General features: G+C 35.5%; 1 protein-coding gene across 1 annotated transcript in view; it reads left to right on the top strand.

Annotated features, from left to right (window-relative positions):
• The window catches only part of LOC116521756 (vomeronasal type-2 receptor 26-like), a 28,733-nt gene extending 7,041 nt beyond the window's left edge, over positions 1-21,692 (top strand). The window contains exons 4-9 of the mRNA XM_032236416.1: positions 4,052-4,350; positions 4,879-5,164; positions 5,571-6,422; positions 19,863-20,090; positions 20,582-20,708; positions 20,794-21,692. Of these exons, the coding sequence (XP_032092307.1) occupies positions 4,052-4,350; positions 4,879-5,164; positions 5,571-6,422; positions 19,863-20,090; positions 20,582-20,708; positions 20,794-21,692 (2,691 nt within the window). The remainder of the gene's footprint in view (positions 1-4,051; positions 4,351-4,878; positions 5,165-5,570; positions 6,423-19,862; positions 20,091-20,581; positions 20,709-20,793) is intronic.
• The last annotated feature ends 1,712 nt before the right edge of the window (positions 21,693-23,404 follow it).

Below are 23,404 nucleotides of genomic sequence, written 5' to 3'. Positions count from 1 at the left end.
TGAATGTTTTTGCCATTCTGGAAATAACAGTGTTTCCACTATGTTTCTCCTAGTATTCTAAGATATCTAGAATTATTCTTATATTATTTTTTATTTGTCCTTTAAGTAGTAAACAATTTTGGCCCATGTGTATAAACTTGTCTAGGAACCTTTTATATGTTTTGCTATTATTGAAGTGAATACCTTGTAGTCTGCATTTAACAAGGACATGGGCCTATAGTTCTTAATTAGCATCTTGTCTTAGTTTTCTTTTGATATTGGACAATATTTGACTTGAATCAGCTGAGCCAGAAAGAAGGAAATATAGGACAGGAAAGGGTGGGGGGCAAATATCAGCAGATATAGAACTCTTAAAGCCTTTTATGGCTGAGAATATGTTAAAAACACGTAACCAAATTAAAAATGACACAAGAAAGTTTGAGGCAAGGTTTGATTCATCAGCAAGGGAACTCTGGGAAGAAATCCAATGTCTGAAAGGAGACATGAAAAAGTGAAAGCCAGAGTAGATTATATGGAGTATAAATTGGAAAAGACAAAGCCCTTATGTGAAGCTGAACTGGAAGCTCAGATTGAAGAATCCCAATTGAGATTTTGTGGAATACCTGAACAACCAGGAGAAGACAAAGATGAAGGATGGTGAAGGCCTTGGCCCAGTTAATTAATAAAGGAGAAAAAAGAAATGGGAATCGATTTGGACAAGATTTACAGAATAAAATCCTGATTTGCCTTCAGAGGAAAGTTACCAAGGGATGTTCTAGTTCATTTTGTAAGAAGAATAATAAGGGATCATGTTCTGGATTGCCATATTAAACACAGGTTGAGAATAGAAAATATAGATTTTATTGTTCAGAAGGAAATTCCATTTTGAATTCCTTACTTACATCATGAAACAGATAAAAAAATATTCCACTAGGATGAGTTGGAAAGGGTGATACTCACCTACCATGAACAAAGATTTAGACTGAATTCCACAGCGTAAGACTTTTTGATCAAACATAAATTAATTTCAGCTCGACATGGAGAAATGGGTATAGAAAATAAATCAATGGTTGAGCAAGCTTAAAAGGATGGTATTGAAGAAGACAGCATGGCAGAGAGAAAAAGAGGGAAAGAAGAAGATGTGGCCAAGATAGTTGTACAATAATCTACTATGTTGCTTAAAGATGGAGGTTAAGTTTATCACATGGCATATTAGTGGAGGAAATACCCCATTTTTAAGTGTAGAAAACTTTTCATTATCTGAGGAAACTTAATGTTGATATAGTCTGTATCCAAGAAACACATATCAAGAAACTAGGTAAGAAATATTTGACAAATAAACAACTAGGAGATGAATTTATATCAGCTGGTGTAAAAAAGAGCAATGGAGTTGTCTTATATATAAAATCCCAATTTAAACCCAAGCTACCAGATGAATATGATAGATTTGTAGTAGTGGAAGTTGAAGGCAGTGGAATAAAATCATTAATGGTGGGTGTATATAGGTCAAATGTTGATAGAATCATTTATAAAATGTTTAATGGACCAGTTACTGCCCTTTTCATGTGGAAACTGGCTTAAGATGGGGAATTGGAATGAAGTGACTACACCAGCTTTGGGTAGAGCATCCATCAAGGGGATTAAACCCTGACAGGGTAAATTATCGAAGACTTCCTTTGAGAAGATGGACAATGGACATATCAGAGAATATCCTTTTTTTTCTGAAAGACATTAATCTTTTTCAAGGATTGACATGATATGGATATCTAAAAATCTCTCAAATAAAATTCTGAAAGTGGACATTCTGCCTAAATCTTTTTCTGATCATAATCATGTGCTTCTGGTTTTAAGAGGAAAGAACTCGAGTTTTAGATGGAGATTCAATGAAGCTATTCTACAAAAGGAAAGGATTGTAAAAGACCAAAAAGAAACTGCAAGAGTAATTTGAGAATAACTTAGGTAAAAGGACAAGCTTAACAACAGTATTGAATGCTAATAAAGAGGTTAGAAGGGGCTATTTTATACAACACAATCATTTAGAGAAGAAAAAAATAACAGGAAAAAGGCACAAAAGATATTGGATGCAATGAGACAGAAAGAAATTCAATTGCAAAAGACACCCATGGATCTTAAAGTTTTATACCATAATCAAATTCTTACAACTATTGTCTATGTTAACAGTACAGGAAATAGAAACAAAATTGAACTAAGCACAACAAAGACACTTCAAGTTTGAAAATAAACCAGGGAGATGGTTGGCATATATATTAAGAAAGGAAAAGCAAAAGACAATGATTGTAAACATTTATGTAGGCAGTAATATAATAACAGACATTGAACAGTAAAAAGTCCTTTCATAATTTCTATTCACATTTATACAAAAGACAGGAGATTGATATGTCAAAAATAGATGAATATCTTTGAAGGCAACTGCTGTCTAAACCCAGAGGCATCAATGAACTGATAACTGTTTTTGAAATATCATAAGCCAATAAAAAAATGAAGCCAGGCAAAGCCCCAGGCCAAGATGGTCTTACAGGCCAATTGTCAGGCCTGGCACATTTATTGCTATGAGAAAGTGTGTGTGTGGGGGGGGGGGTATTGTACAGGGTGGTGAAGATATCATCAAAACAGTCTTTCTTTCTCTGTGAGTCAAGGACATATTGTTCTGCACCTGGAGTGGCGTGACTGGGAGGCATCTCCAGTTGGGACAGTGCTTGATTGGACCATGGGATGGACATGTGGATGCTGGGCATGAACTTGGACTTTTGCTTGGGTGGGGAAAATCTGGAAACTTTCAGATTTGGGTTTTCCAAGATGTTCCAATAAGACATCTCTAATAAAATGGAACTTTGAGGAAACTCAAGCCTTGGAGTCTTCTGTCATTGGGGGTGTTACTTGGAATCCTGACACCAACATTATAAGTGCTTTGAGGATGAACTTCTCCGATCACTAAAGGACACAATAAATGATACACTACAGGGGGGGAAGATACTGCAGACATGGAAAGAAAGATAACATTGTGTTGCTACCCAAGGAGGGTCAAGATGTTACAAAGACAAAGAATTGTAGACCAATTTTATTATGAAACAAAAATGTTTAATTATTTAATAATTAAACAATAATTATTAAACAAGGATTACAAACTCTTTGCTACCATTTTGGCAGAAAGATTAAAGAAGACATATATGCATGAAGACCAAATGGGATTTCTGCCAAAAAGACAGCTAAGAGATATTGTGAAAACTGTCTTAAACATTATTGAATGCTTATAATATCATAATAAGAAACAGACAGCCTTAATGTTTTTGGAATGTAAAGTAATATAATGGAATGGAATAGAATAAAATAGAATAGAATAGAATAGAATACCACACCACACCACACCACACCATACCATACCATACCATACCATACCATACCATACCATACCATACCATACCATACCATACAATAGAATTACTGTAATACCCTTACACATAGACATATTTAAATCTCTATTTTGCTTTATGGATCTAATGATTTTATTTTTTTTCTTGTAGCTCGTGTTTTCCTGCCTCTGCAAGTCCTCACAAGTCTTATTATCATTATGAATTGGACAGGAGAAGAATAGAATAGAATACAATAGAACAGAACAGAACAGAATAGAACAACGATGCCCTTACACATACATTATATTGCCAAAACTATTCTCTCACCCATCCATATAAACAGAAGCAGTTGTGAGCGAATACTTTTGGCAATATAGTGTACATATATTTATATCTCTATTTCTCTTTATGGATATAATTATTTTATTTTTTTGTCTTGTGGCTCATGTGTTTCTGCCTCTGAAAGTACTCACATGTTTTGAAGTTGTTCACATATGTGACTGTGTTGTTATCATTATGAATTTAATCAGTTTGAGTCTTGCAAATCCTATGGGACTCCATGAAAATAGGAGCAACTAACACTGAATAATGGTATTTATTGTCCCCATCCTATTCCAACCCATGGCTGGGAGCCCCAAAGCTCTGTTAGTTGATTTGATAGTATGTTGCTCTCTCTAATTTCGTCTGAAAAACATCTCCAGAAGGCATATCAGTCTGATCTACTTCAAAGATCTTGTTGCAGACAAAAGCATTTGTACACAGAAAGAAGACACTCATGGAAGATGTTAGTATTTGTGGAGTTGCTGTTAATAGTATTGCCTGAAGTGGTGTGCAAGAATCCTAGCCTTCAATGTGACTTGCAGGAGCCTCTTCCTATTCAGCACACCTATCATCAGCTTGGAGACATTAATATTGCTGGCATTATTTCTGCCTTCTTTGCATCTTCTAATTCCATTGATTTCATTCAAGATCCTTCTAAGGGATTTCATGATGGAACTATGTAAGTATATCATTAATTTATTGTCAAGCTCTTAACTTTGCTGGTAAATCACAGGATGCTTGAAATATTTTCTTCCGGTGGCTAAAACTCCAGAAAGGAATGTCTAAAACAGGATGTCTAGGTTTATAATTAAGTAAAGTGATATTTCACTTCAGTTTCAGGTAAAGTTGAAATGCTTCAAAGAGAGATCAAATTTCCATTTATAATAAATCACATATAAATATCTATTATTTTACAGGTATGTATGGCTAGATTAATTAAGCTGTCACTGCAGTTAAGAAAGGGAAAGCACATATTTCCCATGATAATTTTTCTCATTGATATTTCTGCTACCAAAATGGGGCAATTTCATTCTGTTTATAAACTATTCTTAAAAGCTGTGCTTTGGTAGTGGGCCATTCTCACATAATATAACACAAAAATAAGAATTATTGAACACATTCAACAAAATATGCTGAACTGAAAGATTGCAAGGCACATAATGTGAAACAGAACTCTCTTAATGTATTTTTAAAAATTGTTTTACAGAATAGTTTTTCAGAATTACCAGCATATCCTGGCCTTAGCATTTACTATAAAACAGATTAATGAAAATCCCCAGATCCTAACCAACATCACGCTGGGCTTCCACATTTTTAACAGCAATTTTAGTCCAAGCTGGACTTACTTTGCCTCAATGGTTCTACCTTTAACTCAGAGAAAATTCATCCCTAACTACAAGTGTGGGATCACAAATACTTTGGCTGCAGTCATTGGGGCACCTGACATCTCTCTTCACATGGCAAGTGTGCTGTGCATCTACAAAGTTCCTCAGGTAAGATTTGATGTAGATATACACTCTCATTCTGTCATAACTCCATAAACATCTGAATGCTTCACTCTGTAAAAAGGAGAGACCTTTCGGATAAGTAGATATTATTTTTGCATGCATGATAAAGTTGGCATAATAAGATGAGTAATCATAAGTCTGAATAGATGGTGAAGCTATTTGACATAGCAAATTCCAGATACTGAACTAAGGTATGAAATATTCATAATAGATTCCACAAAAATGTATTTACTGATACTTCAAGAGTGACATCTTTGTTGTTATTTCCTAATCACTACAAATAATTGCATAATGTTTCAGTATATAAAAATAACAAAACACTCAAATCAATGTACACATTTTCAGTGGCTCACATAGATATTTGCAATTGTATATGTTTATCTTTCTGTAGTTGACCTATGGCTCTGCTCCAGTCATGGATAAACAGAGTCAAGCAGTTTTCTTCCAACAAATGTTTCCGAATGAATCCCATCAACGCAAGGGCCTCCTGCAGTTATTGCTGTATTTTAGATGGATCTGGATCGGAATTCTTATAGTAAAAGATGAGAAGGGAGAGAAATTCCTACAGGAGGTGCTCCCCATATTTTCTGAACATAGCATCTGCATTGAATTCATAACAGAGTTACCAAATGTAGCTTTTTACAGTGATTTTACTGACACCATAGATGAAGGATTACATATATACCACGTTCTCATGAACAGCACAGCCAATGTGATAATCCTATATGGTGAAACTCAGTCCATATCAGTTCTGAGAAGTTTCCTTCAGTTTTCAGAAGTGGAGGATGTACCAAAGAAGAATAAGATCTGGCTTATAACTGCCCAGACCGATTACACTTCAGTTGCCGTTCATAAATTTTGGGATATCCATTTTCTACATGGTGCTTTATCCTTTGCAGTTCACACAAGGGAGGTCCAAGATTTCCAAGAATTTCTTCAAAACTTAAATCCAAACAACAACCAGCATGATTATTTTCGAAAAGAGTTTTGGGAACAGGCATTTGATTGCTCCTTTTCAAACTCAAAAACCGAGACCTCTGAGAAGAAATGTACTGGACAGGAGAGGCTTGAGACTCTTCCCACATCTGTGTTTGAAACATTAATGAGTGGCCAAAGTTACAATATTTACAATGCAGTCTATGCTGTGGCACATGCTTTGCAATCTCTGCATATATACAAAGCCAGAGGAACAACAGTGATAAAAGAAAGAAGGAAACATTTTCACAATCAAGTGTGGTGGCAGGTAAGTCTGTTAGCAGAGTGGTACAGAAGCCATCATATCTTTAGCTACAACAGGTGTCTATAAATTCTAGCAAAGATTATTCCCCAGGGTTATTGATGTCTGAAAATCCAAAATTGAGATGTAATAATGGATTAACTAATGATAACATTCATATGCTGATATTAAAATTGTAAATGGCATTCTACAAAATTCCTTAGAAGATGCTTCTTTTGATGAAATTAACTTAGCCCTTAAACTTATATACCACTTCACAGTGTTTTACAGCCCACTCTAAGCAGTTTACGGAGTCAGCATGTTGCATATTGCCCCAACAATCCAGGTTCTCATTTTACCAACCTTGGTAGAATGGAAGTCTAAGTCACCCTTGAACAGGTGAAAATAGAACTGTCGGACTGCAGGCAGCTGGCAATTTACCAGAAGTAGCCCGCACTACTGCATTCTAACCACTGTGCCACCACAGCTCATGTTCTTTTTCTATGAGGCATAGGGTTCTGACCTTTCCATAGACTATTTCTAAACACAGTTATTATCAACAACACATGAATAATTTTAGAGCAAATGGATGGAGATGAATGAGAGCAGCCTTACATGCTTCCAAGAACATGGTTCTGAGAGATGAAGGTAATGGCTGGATGTGGTTTTTAGTATCTCAGGGCGGTAAAAGAGGACTAAGATTGGATTTTTGAACCTTCTTTTTGAGACGTATGTACTCCTTTAGGATGAAATAATAATAGATTTCAAATGATGGATGTGTAAGCCATCAAATTTAGCATCAACTTAATGCAGGATTTCAAATTCCAGCAGCTCCTGGAGAGGTTGACTCTGGCTCTACTTTAATGCATCCCAATAAAAGAAACGTCATTGCCCTTCAGTCCTCAATTCCCATCTTCTACTGGGACTTTGTTTCTTAAGTAGAATAGTTTCCTAAAATTATTTTCTAAATTAATTTTAGATTTAACTTTCTAAAAGTATCTATCTTCCATTATATTGTACATTTTATGGAGAGTCCTAACTTAATGATGGTCATTGGGACCTGAATTTCTATTGTTAAGTGATGCAGTTAGAAGTTGAGACATCACTTGACCAATTACTGACTTCCGGGATTGGGATCATGCAACCACATTAAGTGAGTCATAAGTATTGCTTGTTCTGCACTGTTGCAGTTTCAGAGGGTTGCTGAACAAGCAGTTATTAAATAATGAACTGCTGTACTCAGTTGCTAAGTCCTGTCTGAGTTTTGCAATCTTATGAACCATAGCAGCCCAGACCCCGCTGTCCTCCACTGTCTTCCAGAATTAAAGGTCATTGTGCTGATGACATTATCCAATCATCCAGCGATGGGATTCAATTACCTTCCCTACCGGTTCACAAATATGAACAAGTGTGCCATGTCAGTGCATGTTCACTATCTTCTGCGTATGTGCACTGCTCTCACATTTTGTCCGGGCAGGTGGCAGCAATCTCCTACTGCCACCGATACCAGTTCCCCTGAACTGGAGAGAACCAACTGAATTCCACCTCTTCAACCATCTCATCCAATGTTTAATTGAAAAAAGATTTAAAAATTGGAAGAAGAATTTTAAAATTGGAAGAAAAATAAAAAATTGAAAAGGACTTTTTCGTTAAAAAAAAAAAACAAAATTTCAGAGATTTTTTAAAAATTAAGAATTTAGAAGAGTTTTGGGCCCTTTCTGAACTAATATGCAACTTCCTTTTTCTTGGAAATCCAAAGCTTTTTTCTAGGAGATGCTTTGCTCTTCACCATCTACTCCCCACCTTGAAAGTTTTCCCCTTTCCTCCATGTCCACAAGTGTTATCCTTATCCTTTTTTCACCGGGTTTCATGGCTGCAATCAGGATCTGCAGTGTTCTTGGAGCCCATGAAAACAAAATTTCTTCCTCTTTGATAGAAACCAGGTGTGGGTTTCAACCGGTTCGCGGCGGTCTCCGTGAACTGGTTGGTCGGAGAAACCGGAAGTAAGTAACTTCCGGGAACGGCGAAGGGCCCACCTGCCCGCCCACGCTCCTTACCGGTCTTTGAAGGCTTCTGCGCTTCCACGCAGGCGCATAGCACATACAGCACCTGCACGATTCTCCGTGAGCAGCTGGATGGCACATACAGCGCCTGTGTGAGTCTCCGCGAGCAGCTGGAGCATTGCGCAGATGCTAAAACGCATGCATGAACTGCACGCGTGCACGAGGACGCCGCCGGCCCCATTCCGACCGAACCAGTTGGAACGGGATTAGCAACCCACCCCTGATAGAAACCCATTTTGATCTGGGTGGATAAAACTATTTAAGTATTTTTTGAGTCTTCCTGCTAATATTGAAGCAGATAACTTATAGTCTGAGTTTAACAAGGAGATGGTGTATAGTTCTTATTTTGTGATAGATCAGCCACCTCCTCTGCATCAAGGAGAGAAGCAACTTAGAACTGAGGAGAAATTTTCTGACAGTTAGAACAATTAATCAGTGAAACAGCTTGCCTCCAGAAGTTGTGAATACCCCAACACTGGAAATCTTTAAGAAGATGTTGGATAGCCATTTGTCTGAAATGGTATAGGGTTTTCTGCCTAGGCAGGGGGTTGGACTAGAAGACCGCCAAGATCCCTTCCAACTCTGTATTGTATTGTATTGTATTGTATTGTATTGTATTGTATTGTATTGTATTGTATTGTATTGTATTGTATTGTATTGTATTGTATTGTATTGTATTCTTTTGACAGAAGTGTAATATATGCTTCTGACCATGATTTGGGCATCCTGCTCTCTGACCTCACCTCGTTCATAACTTCTAATAGTGGAAGAGACAATGATTCCTGGAGTGACTTGTAAAATTCCACTGGCAACGCATCAGGGCCTGGGGCCTTTCCACTGTTTTGTTTTTTAAGTGCTTCGGTTAACTCCATCATGGTTATTTTGCCTTCTAGTATTATCTCAATTTCTTCAGGTATCTGGGGGAGGTTGGCTTCTTGTAAATATTGTTTAACTCCCCCCTCTTCTATATTCTCTTGTTCATACAACTTACCATAGTAGTCTTGTATAATTTTCTTCTTTTCTGCATTTCCATAACAAATTTTCCCTTGATCATCTCTTAATTGCAATATTTTCTTTGATTCTCTCTTATTTCAATTTATATGCCAACCATCTACCTGGTTTGTTTGCAATTTCGAAGTAATTCTGTTTAGCACCTCTAATTTTTTGTGCTAGTTCCTCCTTTTCCAGCAGGTCCATTTTGTGCTTATTTATGTCCATTTTTATTTTAATGTCCTTTTTTGTGGGGATTTCTGTAACTCTTTTTCAAGAGCTTTATAGTCATTTTCTAAACCTTTAAAAAAATTGTCTTTTCTTTATATTTCTCTTTCTTGTGTAGTCTATTATCAAGCCTCTGATATAGGCCTTCATTGTATCCCAAAGGTTCTGCATCGATGTATCTTCTTTTCTGTTTTCTTTGAAAAGGAAGGCCAGTTCTTTTTCCATTTTCTGTACAAAATCCTTCTCTTTTAATATAGTGTTATTTAATGTCCATCTAGATCTTTTCCTTTGTCCTTTCCATTTAATTTTAATTGGATTGTGATCTGCACAGGTACTTATTTCAATCTCAATTTCCTGCACATTACAAGTCAGTTCCATTGTGGCCCATATCATATCAATTCTGGAACATGATAAATGTCTATTTGAATAGAAAGTATATATATATTTTGTAGGGTTTCTTTCTTTCCAGACATCTTTTAGATTTATTTCATCTATCATTTTTAAAAAAGGATTTTGGGAATGGTTTTCTATTTAGCTTTGTTATTTTTTGTGTTTTATAGTCCATATTCTGATCTACAATTTCATTAAAATCTTTGATCATACAAATATCAGCATAGTCCAAATCAATTATTTTCCTGTGTAGTTTTCTATAGAATTCATCTTATTTATCATTAGGAGCATAAATTGCAATTAAATGTATTTTCTTAGTGTTGTCCATAATTTCCACCATCAGCATTCTTCCATCTTCATCTGTATAAATTGGTTTCGCTGGAATTGTATCTTTAATGTAAAAGATCACTCCTCTTTTCTTACAGCTTGCCAATACAGTAAATATTTTCCCAAGTTTTGGCTGTGCCAATAAGTATTCATATTGTTTTTGAATATGCACTTCTTGTATACAGATTATGTCCAATTTTAATTTTTCTAATTTGTGAAATAATCTTCTTCTTTTAATTGCTCAGTTAAGTCCATTTATATTTGTTGTAATCATTTTTTCTTTTCCATGTTTATGTTTTATAAGTAGGATTTATAGTTCTAGTTGATTTCGGTTCTCGTCGTTCTCTAATATCAATGCCGCCTACAGCACTTTCGTTTATTTCAAATCTGCCTACAGCACCTTCTACTTTCTCAGTCTCGGCTGTGGATGCCTCTTAGAGTTCTATCAACAATTCTTCTTTTGCAGCCTACTCAGCTTTAACTCTCAGATGTTTTATGAAGAATGCTTCTGCTTTTTCAATTGTATCTATTCTGTATCTTTGTTCTTGCCATGCAAATTTTAAGCCTTTTGGTATAAGCCAATTATAATTAACACATTTTTTAAGTAAAATCTTATTTAGGAATTGATATTCTCTTCTCATCTCTCTCACTTCTTGAAATTTGTTTCAGAACAACAATCTCCTTACCTTCATATTCCAATTTTCTATCGCTTGTTCTCTGTAGTATTTGTGACTACATTATTTTCTTAATAAATCTTACATGGACTTCCCTTGGGAGAGCATTTCTCACTGCATATCTTGTGTAGACTCAAAACGTCTCGTCTATAGCATCCATCATCCTCTCTCGGATTATCTCTAACACATCTGTCAGAATGTCTGATATTATTTGTGCCAAGTTCTCTCCTTTTTCTTCTATATTTTGAAATCTTAAGAATTCTGACCGATCCATCTCACATCCCAATATTCCGCTGTTATCTTTTTCCACCGTACTCAATCTGCTGTCAATGTCCTCAATTTTCTTCTCTCTTTGTTCATCCTTTTCTTCAATTTTTTTGTAGTCTGTCCTCATATTTCATCATCAATTGTTGAATATTTTCAATTTTTTCCTGTTTTACCTGTCTTTTGTTCTATATTTTATGTTTATTGTTCTATTGACACAATTCTCTTTTCCATGTTCTTTTTTCAATGGTTTCTGTTCTCTTTTCAATGCTTTCTCCTCTTACTTGTAGTTTTTGTATACCTTGCATAATCGCCTTTAATGTTACTCCCTTGTCTTTTTTCTGTTGAAGCATTGTCTGTATTGATCTTTGTCCTCCTGCAGGTGAAGAGGAGGGAGTTGCTGTTGTGGAGCCAACAGTTGTTATTTTTGTACTCATCTTCAAAGGTTTTCTTGTGTTTAATCCACCTCTTCACTCTCTAATCCCTGCCTTGAAAGTTTATCCCTTTCCTCCATGTCCATAAGTGTTATCCTTATCCTTTTTTCACCAGGTTTCTTGCCCTTTGGTTGTACTTTACAGGACATAGCTATACAGACCTCTGCTTTTTAATATGCCATCTAGGTTTTCCAAGAGCAAGCATCTTAATTTCATGGCTGCAATCATGATCCGAAGTGTACTTGGAACCCATGAAAATAATTTCTGGTTGGGGAATTTCTGTTGAAAATATTGCAAAAAATGCAGATAGGAGATAATTTTTTACAGTCAATTAAAGCAATATACCAACAGCAAACAGGACAAATCATAGTCAATGGAAGTTTAACAGACTCTTTTCAAATTGGAAAAGGTAGAAGACAGGGCTGTCCTTTGTCCCCACTATTGTTTATTATAACTCTGGAAGTATTGTTGAATAAAATACGGGGCTTGGATGGATCAAGATTAGGCAGCAAAAATACAGAGTGCATGCTTTTGCGCATGATTTGGTCATAATATTGGAACAACCGCAGGAATCCAGTATGGTTTTAATGAATACGATTAATCAATATGGTCAAGTGTCTGGCTTTAAAATAAATTTAGGAAATACCAAAATATTAGCTATAAATATGAATACTAAACAAAAGGAAGAACTAGGAGGGATGCTAGGATGTGAGGTAATCAAAAAAGTCAAATATCTTGGAGTTAATATTTTAACCTCAAATGGGAAACTATATAAGCATAATTAAACCACTTTGGCATAGTATACAGATAGAGATGAAAAAATGGGAGAAATTGCACTTATCTTTGCTGGGTAGGATAGCGGCAGTGAAAATGAACATCTTACCAAAATTTTTATTTCTCTTCCAAATGTTACCTATACTTTAAAAAGATGCGAATCTTTTAGAATGGCAGAAGAGTATCAATAAATTTGTATGGGCAGGAAAGAAGCCGAGGGGAAAGATGAAAATTATGCAAGATGTATGCAAGAGAAGAGGCTTGAAATTACCTAATCTAAAACTATATTATGATGCAATGGCACTATCTGTAATTAGTGATTGGACTCATTTAACTAATGATAGAATATTGAATATTGAGGGACACGATCTGGTATATGGTTGGCATGCTTACCTGTTATTCAACAAAAAATTGGACAAGAATTTTAAAAGTCATATTTTAAGAAATGCTTTATTGCGGGTCTGGAAAAAATACCAATATAAATTAAATGACAAGATACCCATGTGGGCAATTCCTAGACATGAAATTGAAAATATGAATATAAGGAAAGAAGGCGGGGCTTAGCAGTGAGAAGACAGAGTTTCAGGCTATTCCTGAAATTCCCCTATTCCGAAGGAAATTGGACGGTTTGTTTTGGACCCAAGCTGTCCCAGAGAGACAGTGAAAGGTAGGAGGAGATCCAGTGATCCCAGAGACGTTTGCAAAGTCCCTGGGGGCTTGGAATTTAACCTCCTTTGCCAGTTCCTTCTGGATTAGCTGTAAGCTAACCGAAACTGCATGTTGTCCCTAAGAATGGTGTGAGTGTTTTCATCTGATAAGCTGATTTTATTACGAGATATGATCCACATAAAAATTTAAGCTAATTGAAACCAAAGAACAGAAGAATCTAGCGGCTAATTGGTTTTTTTTATGGGTTTATGGCCGGTGGTTACCCTATTTCTTAAATGCTTTAAACGCTATTTACATGGATAAAGGAAAGTTTACTTCAACATCTCCTCTGACTCTCTTTAAATGGGCTGTAAACCAATTTACTATAATTTGGCTCCTCACAATTTGACACTTTTATTGCTTGGCTGTGTTGGTCTAAGATCAGATAAGATTGCACAGTTCCCAGATTGTTTTTACTTGCGAATACCTTAAAGCCTCTAAAGGAATATTAGCTGCGTCATGAATATGGCGTCTATACAAGCTTCAAATGATTCATTTCAAATGATTTTCTCCGCATTTCAAAAGTTGTCTGATACATATGACAGATTTGAAAAAAAGCTGGACTATTTGTTGTTTTTAACATCAAAATATGAAGAAAAAAGTGAGAACATTGAATGTTTGAATGTTCCTGAAATACAAATGAAGAATGTCAGAAATGAAGATTCTCAACTTGCTGACACGCCGGGCGTCTGGTTTATTTCGGAGGGAGAAAGAGATGCAACACTTGAAAGGGGGGCAGCCATACAGAAGATTTATTTCAAAAGACAGAGTGCAGGAGGAATGACAAGCATTAAAGAATCTATACTTTATGAAACATCACTTGCAGAATTTCCGATACCACCCTTGAGAATTAAAGACAAGCGTAGGACAACGTTATTATATCAGAGGCATCCTAAGCAAAACGGTGCGAAGATATTCCTGTTTGGACTTGCTTATAAAGACGTTTGGTGAACTTGTTCCACAAATGGCAATAGCACTAAGGAGGTTCTGTTATTGGAGAGACACTGGCTGATAGATGGGAGAATACAATTCAAAATTAGCTAAACCTAATTACTCTTATTTGTAATAGACATAGCTGAATAATAATTAATATTGATAGTAATGTATATAATGTGGAGTTGATATGATAAATAATAATTGGATATGAGAAGGGAAGGTTGGAAATATTTTTGGACCATATACAAAGGTTATTAATCACAATAATTATCACTATTAAAAAACAAAATAAAACTATATACAGTTAAATGTTAACTAATATGGGGAAAATGTTACAATATACGATATAATTACATAAAGAAGGTAGAATGATAATAAACTATATGCATGGAAGATGGAATTTTTGGTATTAAATATTATGGATGTTCAGCTAAAACAGGATATGAGGATTTGATGTTAATAGAGGATTTTATAAACAAGTAAATGAAATGCTAGCATGTGGTTATGGATTAAATCTTTGGTATAGTTAAGGATGAAGGATGTTTAAATAACTGTAGTCAACTAAAAGTGGAGGTATAATGATGTCAATATGGTAAACATTTGAGTTAAGATATTTGAATTAATATGAATTAATGGAAGAGATGCACCAAAACATGTTGTAACCAGCTGATATACTTTTTTATAATATATACCTGTTTTTTGTTTGTTTGTTTGTTTTTCTTTTGTTTTTCTCCCCCCCCCTGCCTTGTTTTTTGTTCTTTTTGTCTTCTCTGTGTTTTGATTTTTTCCTTTCCCACTGGTGTGGGCATGTGTTGTTTAAGTAACAAAAATTATTATTATTATTTTTTAAATAATAATTGTAGTCAAATGAAAATGGATATATGATGATGGTTACATGTATGAATATTTGAGTTAAAATTCTCGAGTTAACTTGAATTATGTTTGTTGACTGTGGAAGAGATGCACAAAAGTCTTTTTGTAACCAACTGATACATTTTCTATAGGATGTAAAGAAGGATGTTGTATTTGTTTTAAATTAAAAATTAAAAAACATTTAAAAAAAGAAAATATGAATATAGCACAAAAACAGGATACAATTACCTACAGACAACTTCTCATTTTGGAAAGGGGGGTACTACAACTAAAATCTTTAGAGGTATTAAAAGAGGAGAAGGTAGTTCAAACATGGTTCCAGTATGGGCAATTACAGGCCAGGTGGAAAATAGATCAAAAAATTGGTTTTATCCAAGTTGAGGATAATCTGTTTAAACAAATAAGAGCTCAAAGCTTAATGCATATAAAGAGGATATATAATGTATTAATACAGATGGATTCGGAAACAGAATTAGTTAAAGATTGTATGATTAAGTGGGCTCAAAATATTGAAGAACCAATAATGTTGGATACATGGGAAAGAATCTGGGTAAGAAATGTGAAATGTACACAAGCTCAAAACCTGAGAGAAAATTTTTATAAGATGTTCTATAGATGGCATTTAGATCCTAAAAAGCTGGCTTCTATGTATCTGAATTTACAGCCTAAATGTTGGAGATGTGGCTCTCTCGATGCTACATATTTTCATATATGGTGGACCTGCCAAAAGGTTAAGGCATTTTGGATAAAAATATGGTGGATTATGCAAAATATCTTTAAAAGAAGGATAAAGTTTACTCCTCAGTTATTTTTACTAGGTATAAGTACTGACTTTACAATGGTAGAGACTAACTTGATTCTGCACCTAATAACGGCGGCAAGACTGTTGGTGGCGCAATACTGGAAGAAGGAAGACTTGCCTACAACTCAAGAATTTGCTTTCTTACCATCCCATAGATCCATCTGATCTTACAACGGTCCTACTTCTTCTTCCCTCCCTCCCTCTTTCCTTCCCTCATTTCTTCTCTCCTACTCTCCTTCCTTCCCTCCTTCCTTCCCTCCCTCCTTCCCCCTTGCCTCCCTCCTTTCTTCTCTCCTTCTCTCCTTCCCTCCTTGATCAGGAATGATTTAAACTGTTCAAAGTTAGCGTAGCAAGAAGAAGCTAAGATCAATGTAGAGATGTTATTAACCCCCTTTTTTATTTCTTTTTTCTCAATATATTTTAGACTGTGTTTGTTAAAAATCTATACCATGTATGGGCTCTGGGAAGTTGGGGGGGAGGGAGGTGGGGTGTTGGGGGGAGGGTGGGGGAGGGAGGGATATATACTAGGTTAGATACGATGTGTTAGATTTCAATGTAATGCGACTTCACATGTATACTGTTTTTCTTTAATTTCTCTGTAAAAATAGAATAAGTTAAGTACATTGACATATAGTGGAAATACACCAAGGGGAGGAGGAGTGGGATAGAAGAAAGATGGGTAGAGAGGGCGGGAGAGAGGATGGGAGGGAGGGTGAGAAGGAAGGGAGGGAGTGGATCGGGAGAGAGGAGTGGTAGAGGGGGAGGGGAAGTAGGGTAGAGGGGGATGATGGAGGGAAGATAGAAAGTTGGAGGGGGGTGGAAGAAAGAGGTTTACGGAGAGTGGAAGATATATTGGGTTTCTATTTTTTGGGGTATTGTTGACAAGAGGAATTTCTGCGATTATTGTTTAATGTTGTATGGCTCCGGCTATGCACAGTATATATGTGAGTGTATGAAAATGAAAAAATGGAAAATAAAAACCTTTTTCGGGGGAAAAAAAGAAAATAATTTCTGTTCCTCAGGAAGGAGGAGCCAAGTCACGATGTCACAACGTGCAGTCTCGATACGCCGAGACCACCATTGACACTTCTGCTGCTGGATGATCCATTGTTACCTAAACTGTCCTGTAGAGACAGTGACCAGGAAGACGAAGCCTTGCTGGTCTCAGGGACATCACAAAGTCCCTGATTGACCCAAGGGAAGCGCTTCAAGCTGTCATTAAACAGGCAGCCCCCAGGCTGATGAAATCAGGATGCTCCAAAAGGAAGGAAGTGAAAAGAGAAAGTGAGTCCATCTGGTGAGGTATTTTTTCTATTTTGCAAAAGACTGTGCAAAGAATTTTTTCTTTAAAGCCAAATTAGATCCTTAAGCAAAAGAATTGATCAGCAAAATTAACCCTAATTGGATTGCTGTGGAAAGTTTTTTTTTTGTAACTATTCTTTGTGGTTTGAAGTGCTTGTAACGTTTGTCCTCTTAAAGTGAACAGACTGGGGGTTTTTTCTTCTGCTTTTTGTTGCTTTATTTTTTGATTTCTGGATTAAAACCTTCTTTCTTATTTTAACAATTCTTCCTATTACTTATAATTAAATTTCACTAAAAGAAATCTAAAGAACTTTGTTTCCTATAAGCCAGAGATAAATATTAGAAAGTGAAAAGTAGCACACTGCCACTTGGAGTTCAGAGGCTGGGGTTTTTGAAACAATGTTTCTCTTTTCTTTTCTTCTTTGACTTCACTGACTTTGTAGCTGAAGGGTTTGCAACTTGTTTACAGAAACTAATAAAGAGCCAAGGGCATGAATTGTTTTCACAGGTGCCTTTGAGAACTATTTTGGCAGGGGAAAGAAAGGGAGGGAACAGAACCCTTCTCCTTTGAAGAGCATAAAAGAACTTCTGTTCAAGTCAAACTAAAATAGAAAAATAAAAGAGATCTGGAAGGCTAGAGTGGCAGTAGCTATTAGTTTTTTTCCCCTTCTTTCTTCTGTTTTGGAGACATGAATCAATATTCAGATGAGGAAACCTTAAAATTCCAAAATATTTTGGCTAGTAAATGATTTTTAGCCAATTATAATAACAAGAAGGAAATGTCAATGGACATTGTTTAACAATATATACATGCTATGGTATTGGCAAAAGTAACTTGGATATAAATTCTAAACAGTGAGTTGGGGGGAAAAGGGGGGAAGGTTTAGAAACTTTATTAATTGACTTTTACTTAAAACATGTCATAAAGGTGTAATGTTATTGGAGGATTTTTTTGAAATAGCTAATGAATGCCATTATGTGGTTGTGTCTTTAAGTATGAATGATTTGAGGTAAAAGCATGTTCAAATAATTGTAGTGAAATGAGAATTGTGGTACATTGATAGTAAGAAATACAAAATTTTTTGATTTAAAGTGTATAATCTAATATGAACTAGAAGTAATGACTGTGGAAGAAATGCACGAAAGTTATCTGTAACCAATCAACACACTTTCTACAAGATGTAATGAAGGATGATTCTTTTTTTGTGTGTATTTTTGTTCAATTAAAATAAAAAAAACTTTTCCAAAAAAAAAAGAAAATAAAATATATTCCTGTTTTAATTTCTTCCACTTTTATTTGGTATGAAGTGATGGGATAACATATTCTTAGTTTTTTTTAAAAAAATATTGCATTTCAAGCCAATTTTTGCACTCTATTCTTTTAATTCATCAAGAGGTTCTTTACTTCCTTTTCCCTTTCTGCCCTTAGAGTGGTATCGTCTGCATATCTGAGGTTGATGATACTTCTCCGAGCAATCCTAGTTCTGGGTTGTAATTCATCCAGTTTGGCATTTCACAAGATGTTCTTTCCATGTAATTTAAATAAGCAAGGTGACAATGTTTAGCCTTTTTGCACTTTTTCTATTTAGAAGCAATCAATTCTTCCATGTCAGGTTCTAACTGTTGCACCTTTTCTGGCAGGTGCCAGACCTGCCCTAATCTGAACCTTTAGGAAAGAATGACCGTCCACTCCATTTTGTTAAAGCAAAGGGTTCTTTTATTAAAGGTATTGGTTGCAGAAGTGTGAAGCCAGCTCTGAATTCTTCTGTGCTTGCAAGGTACAAAAAAGGTGCACCCACAGCCCATTCTTCCTCCATCTCTGTGACCAGTCTGTTTCTAGCCAAACAGATCTCACCAAGATGTTTTGATAATGCTGAATTATTTGCAGATAATACACATATTTCGCAGACTTCACCTTGGGATGCTGGTACAAACAAGATCTGGCTGCTCTGGCCTTTATCACCTGTCATTCCCCCTCCCAATTTCCAATCAACTACAAACACAGCTTTATTGCCCTTTCATACTCTCCACCTCTTCCTGCTTTTGACACCAGGAAGCCTTTGATGTTCCAAGCTGAATAAGGCAGTGGTGACATTAGACTTCTCAGGTCACAGTTATGGTGGTCGGGTACTCCCAACACTTTAAGAACTTGCCACAGTTTGTTGTGATCCACATAATCAAATACTTTAGCATGGTCAATGAAGCAGGAGTAGATGGCTTTCTGGAACTATGTTGTTTTCTCATAATCTAGCAAATGCAGGAAATTTAATCTCCGGTTCCTCTGCCTTTTCAAAAAATCATTTGTAGTTTTAGTTCTTGGTTCATGTAATGCTGAAGCCTAACTTGTAGAACTTTGAATATTACCTTGCTAGCATGTGAAATGAGTGCAATTATATGGTACTTTTATACATCCTAGTATTTATCATATATTTACTAGAAGTGATCTGGCTTAAGTATCTTTTGCAATTAAAGTACACAGCTTAATTTTATTTTTTGCTAGTTGTTATTTTATTTTAGAAATCAGATATGTAATCTCTACCACCATATTAGAATGATTGTTATGTTATTTATTTGATAGTGGCCTACAAAAAAGTTTTTAATTGTAATTGTTTAAAGAAAAATCTTTAATTAACATATGCATGCTTTGAATATATGAATTATTTCTCCCTCCCTCTGTTTATTGCTCTCTGATTGCATTTTAGGTTCATTCTTTTCTGAGAAGTGTCAGATTCAACAACAGTGTTGGTGAAAAGATCTCCTTTGATAAAAATGGAGAGTTCATTGGTGGATTTGATATTATCAACTGGATCACATTCCCAAACCAATCCTTTGCTAGGGTCAAAGTTGGAACGGTAGATCCCACAGCGCCAGCAGACAAGTTCTTCAATATTTCTGTAAATTCCATCACATGGCCAGTAAGCTTTAACGAGGTTAGTTTTTTGAATCTAGATTTCTCTGCCTTCATTTAAATAACTTTATTGAAGAAAGTCTCACAGTATCATCTCTGACTAACCTAGGTACAAATTTCCTGGAAAAGGAATGATACCAGTAAGACTTTTTTTAAAAACTTCTTGCTAATTAGGAAATATACTATCCTGGCTCCCTGTTAGTTATGGGCAATGGTTTTCAGAGTTTTGAAGTAAAAGCTGAAGGCCAGCACTTTAGATCTCATAAGTTTGCTGACATCAAAATTCAGAAATTGAGAAAACCAATTTTAACTAACTAGTACAGAAACTGTATTTGAAAAGAGATGATGGCTAATGAAGGCTACATATATTTATTTAATTATAATTTCAGGGCAATTATATTTAAAATTATGTCATGCTGCTACTTCATTTTTAATCTGTTGATTCCCCAGTAACTCTCCAAGCACTTCCTTTCCTCTCCGTATCTTAAAATATTATTCTACATTCATTGATAGGAGTTACCTATATCTTTGTGTAATGATCCTTGTGAGACAGGATACAGCAAGGCCAAGAAAGAAGGAAAGCTGTTTTGTTGCTATGATTGCCATCGGTGTCCAGAGGGGAAAATATCAAGGGAGAAAGGTAGGAAAATTCCAAAAATAATAGGACTAAGCCATGATGGCACAGCACTATAATTCCTATTAATTCACCTGCATTCTTATTTCAGACATAGATGACTGCTCTCCATGTCCACAAGATCAATATCCAAATCCTGGGAAAAATATGTGCATTCCAAAGCGGATCATCTTTTTATCCTATGAAGAACCTTTGGGGATCAGTCTGACTGTTCTTTCTCTTTGCTTTTCATTAATGACAACATTGGTAATCACAATCTTCATGAAACACAAAGAAACTCCCATCGTCAAAGCCAATAACCGGAATCTCACTTACACACTCCTAGTTTGTCTTCTCCTCTCTTTCCTTTGTGTCTTTCTATTTGTTGGGAGGCCCAATACGATTGTGTGTCTCTTTCGACAACCAGCTTTTGGCCTCATTTTTTCTGTGGCAGTTTCATGTGTATTGGCCAAAACCTTTCTTGTGGTTCTAGCATTCATGGCTACCAAACCTGGTTCCAGACTGAGGAAATGGGTGGGGGGAAAGATGGTCAGTTTCATTCTATTATCCTGTTCCCTTGTTCAAATATGTATTTGTGCTGCATGGCTGATAACATCCCCACCATATCCAGATATTGATGCAGAGACAATGTCTGAAGAAGTCATCTTGGAGTGCAATGAAGACTCTGTCATGTTCTACTGCGTTTTGGGCTTTATGGGTTTTCTTGCTCTCCTTAGTTTCTCTGCTGCTTTTCTAGCTAGGAATTTACCTGACAGTTTCAATGAAGCCAAATTCATCACCTTCAGCATGTTGGTCTTCTGCAGTGTTTGGTTGTGTTTTATTCCAACCTATCTAAGCACAAGGGGAAAATATACATTGGCTGTGGAGATCTTCTCCATGATCTCCTCCAGTGCTGGCTTATTGGTTTGCATCTTTCTTCCCAAGTGTTTTATTATTGTGATGAGACCTGAACTGAACGATAAACACCAGCTCATGAAGAGAAAGTTTTAAGAAATCTTTATCTTTGACTGATATGTTTTATATCTGCATATCTGCATGTTGGAGAACAAATAACAGGGGTCTATAAAAACATAAATTGCAGCACAAATTAATAGATTGACGTATTTATTGACATTATTGATTTATTGACATATTTTAGTATGTTATGGTGATGTTAGGTAGGAGCTGAGATATCCAAGCCAAACAAAGAAGCTGGAAATAACATGAAACTAAAGCATTGTGGAAATTAATCCTGAAAATACTTTTGCAATTTTTGGCTTAAATCTTTCAGAGAACTTTATATAATTATCTGACTCTATAGATCTGGTTTTTTTTGGGGGGGGGAGTATAAATAAAAACTCTCTGTACAAACTTCTGAGACTGCTATGAGGTGGGGGTGAACAATTTCATTTTTAACATCTCCTGAATCGCTATTTGTGGCAAAGCCTAAGTTTAGAGGCTTTTATATAATAGTGCTGATTCATCAATAGAGGAAGCCAAAGACTATAGTATTGCCAACTCTCTTTAAGGTTCCATTAGTCTTAAACGCACTGGAATATAATTTATAAATCTGAAACTTTAAAATTAAATATTGTCATTTTAAACCCAACATAACTATGCAAAACATAGCTTTTGCATAATTATGCAAAAGAAGACAGAAAAATTAGGCAGATGATCAGCAGTCTTTTATGGCTGAGTATATGTTAAAAACACATAACCAAATTAAAAATGTCAGAAGAAGTTTGAGGCAAAGTTTGATTCACTAGCAAGGGAACTCTGGGAAGAAATCTAATGTCTGAAATGATATAGGAAACAGGTGAAAGCCCGAGTAGATTGTATGGAGCATAAATTGGGGAAGACAAATTCTTTATGTGAAGCTGAATTGAAAGAGATAATAATTCTGGAAGTTCAGATTAAAGAATTCCAATTAAGATTTTGTGGAATACCTGACCAACCAGGAGAACATATCAGATTAAGGACAGTGAAGGCCTTGGCTCAGTTAATAAATAAAGAGGAAAAAGAAATAGGAGATGATTTGTGCAAGATTTCCAAAATAAATTCCAGATTTGTCATCATGATAAAGTTACCATGGGATGTTATAATTCATTTTGTAAGAAGAATAACAAGGGATCAGGTTCTGGATTGCCATTTTATCAGCTGGTATAAAAAAGATCAATTGAATTATTTTATATATAAACCTCAATTTAAACCCAAGCTACCTATAGCAGATGAATATGGTAAATTTGCAGTAGTTGAAATTGAACTCAATGGAATAAAATAAAAAATGTGTATAGGCCAAATGACGATAGAAGCATTTTTTTAAAAAAATTAATGGACCAGTTACTGCACTTTTCATGTGGAAACTGGGGGATTGGAATGGAATGACTACACAAGCTTTGGGTATCGATCAACGGGATTAAACCCTCACAGTAAATTATAAAAGTCTTCCTTTGAGATGATGGAAAATCGAATATTAATAGAATCATGGAGAAATAAAAATGGAGACACCAGAGAATATACCTTTTTTTCTGAAAGACATTAATCTTTTTCAAGGATTGACATGATATGGATATCTAAAAATCTCTCAAATAAAATTCTGAAAGTGGACATTCTGCCTAAATCTTTTTCTGATCATTATCCTGTGCTTCTGGTTTTAAGAGGAAAGAGCTCGATTTTTAGATGGAGATTAAATGAAGCTATTCTACAAAAGGATTATAAAAGAC

Source organism: Thamnophis elegans, chromosome Z (assembly GCF_009769535.1).
Source record: "Thamnophis elegans isolate rThaEle1 chromosome Z, rThaEle1.pri, whole genome shotgun sequence".
Classification (NCBI taxonomy): Eukaryota; Metazoa; Chordata; class Lepidosauria; order Squamata; family Colubridae; genus Thamnophis; species Thamnophis elegans.
Note: the sequence above shows the minus strand (reverse complement) of the source record. Positions and strands in the feature narration are given on the sequence as shown.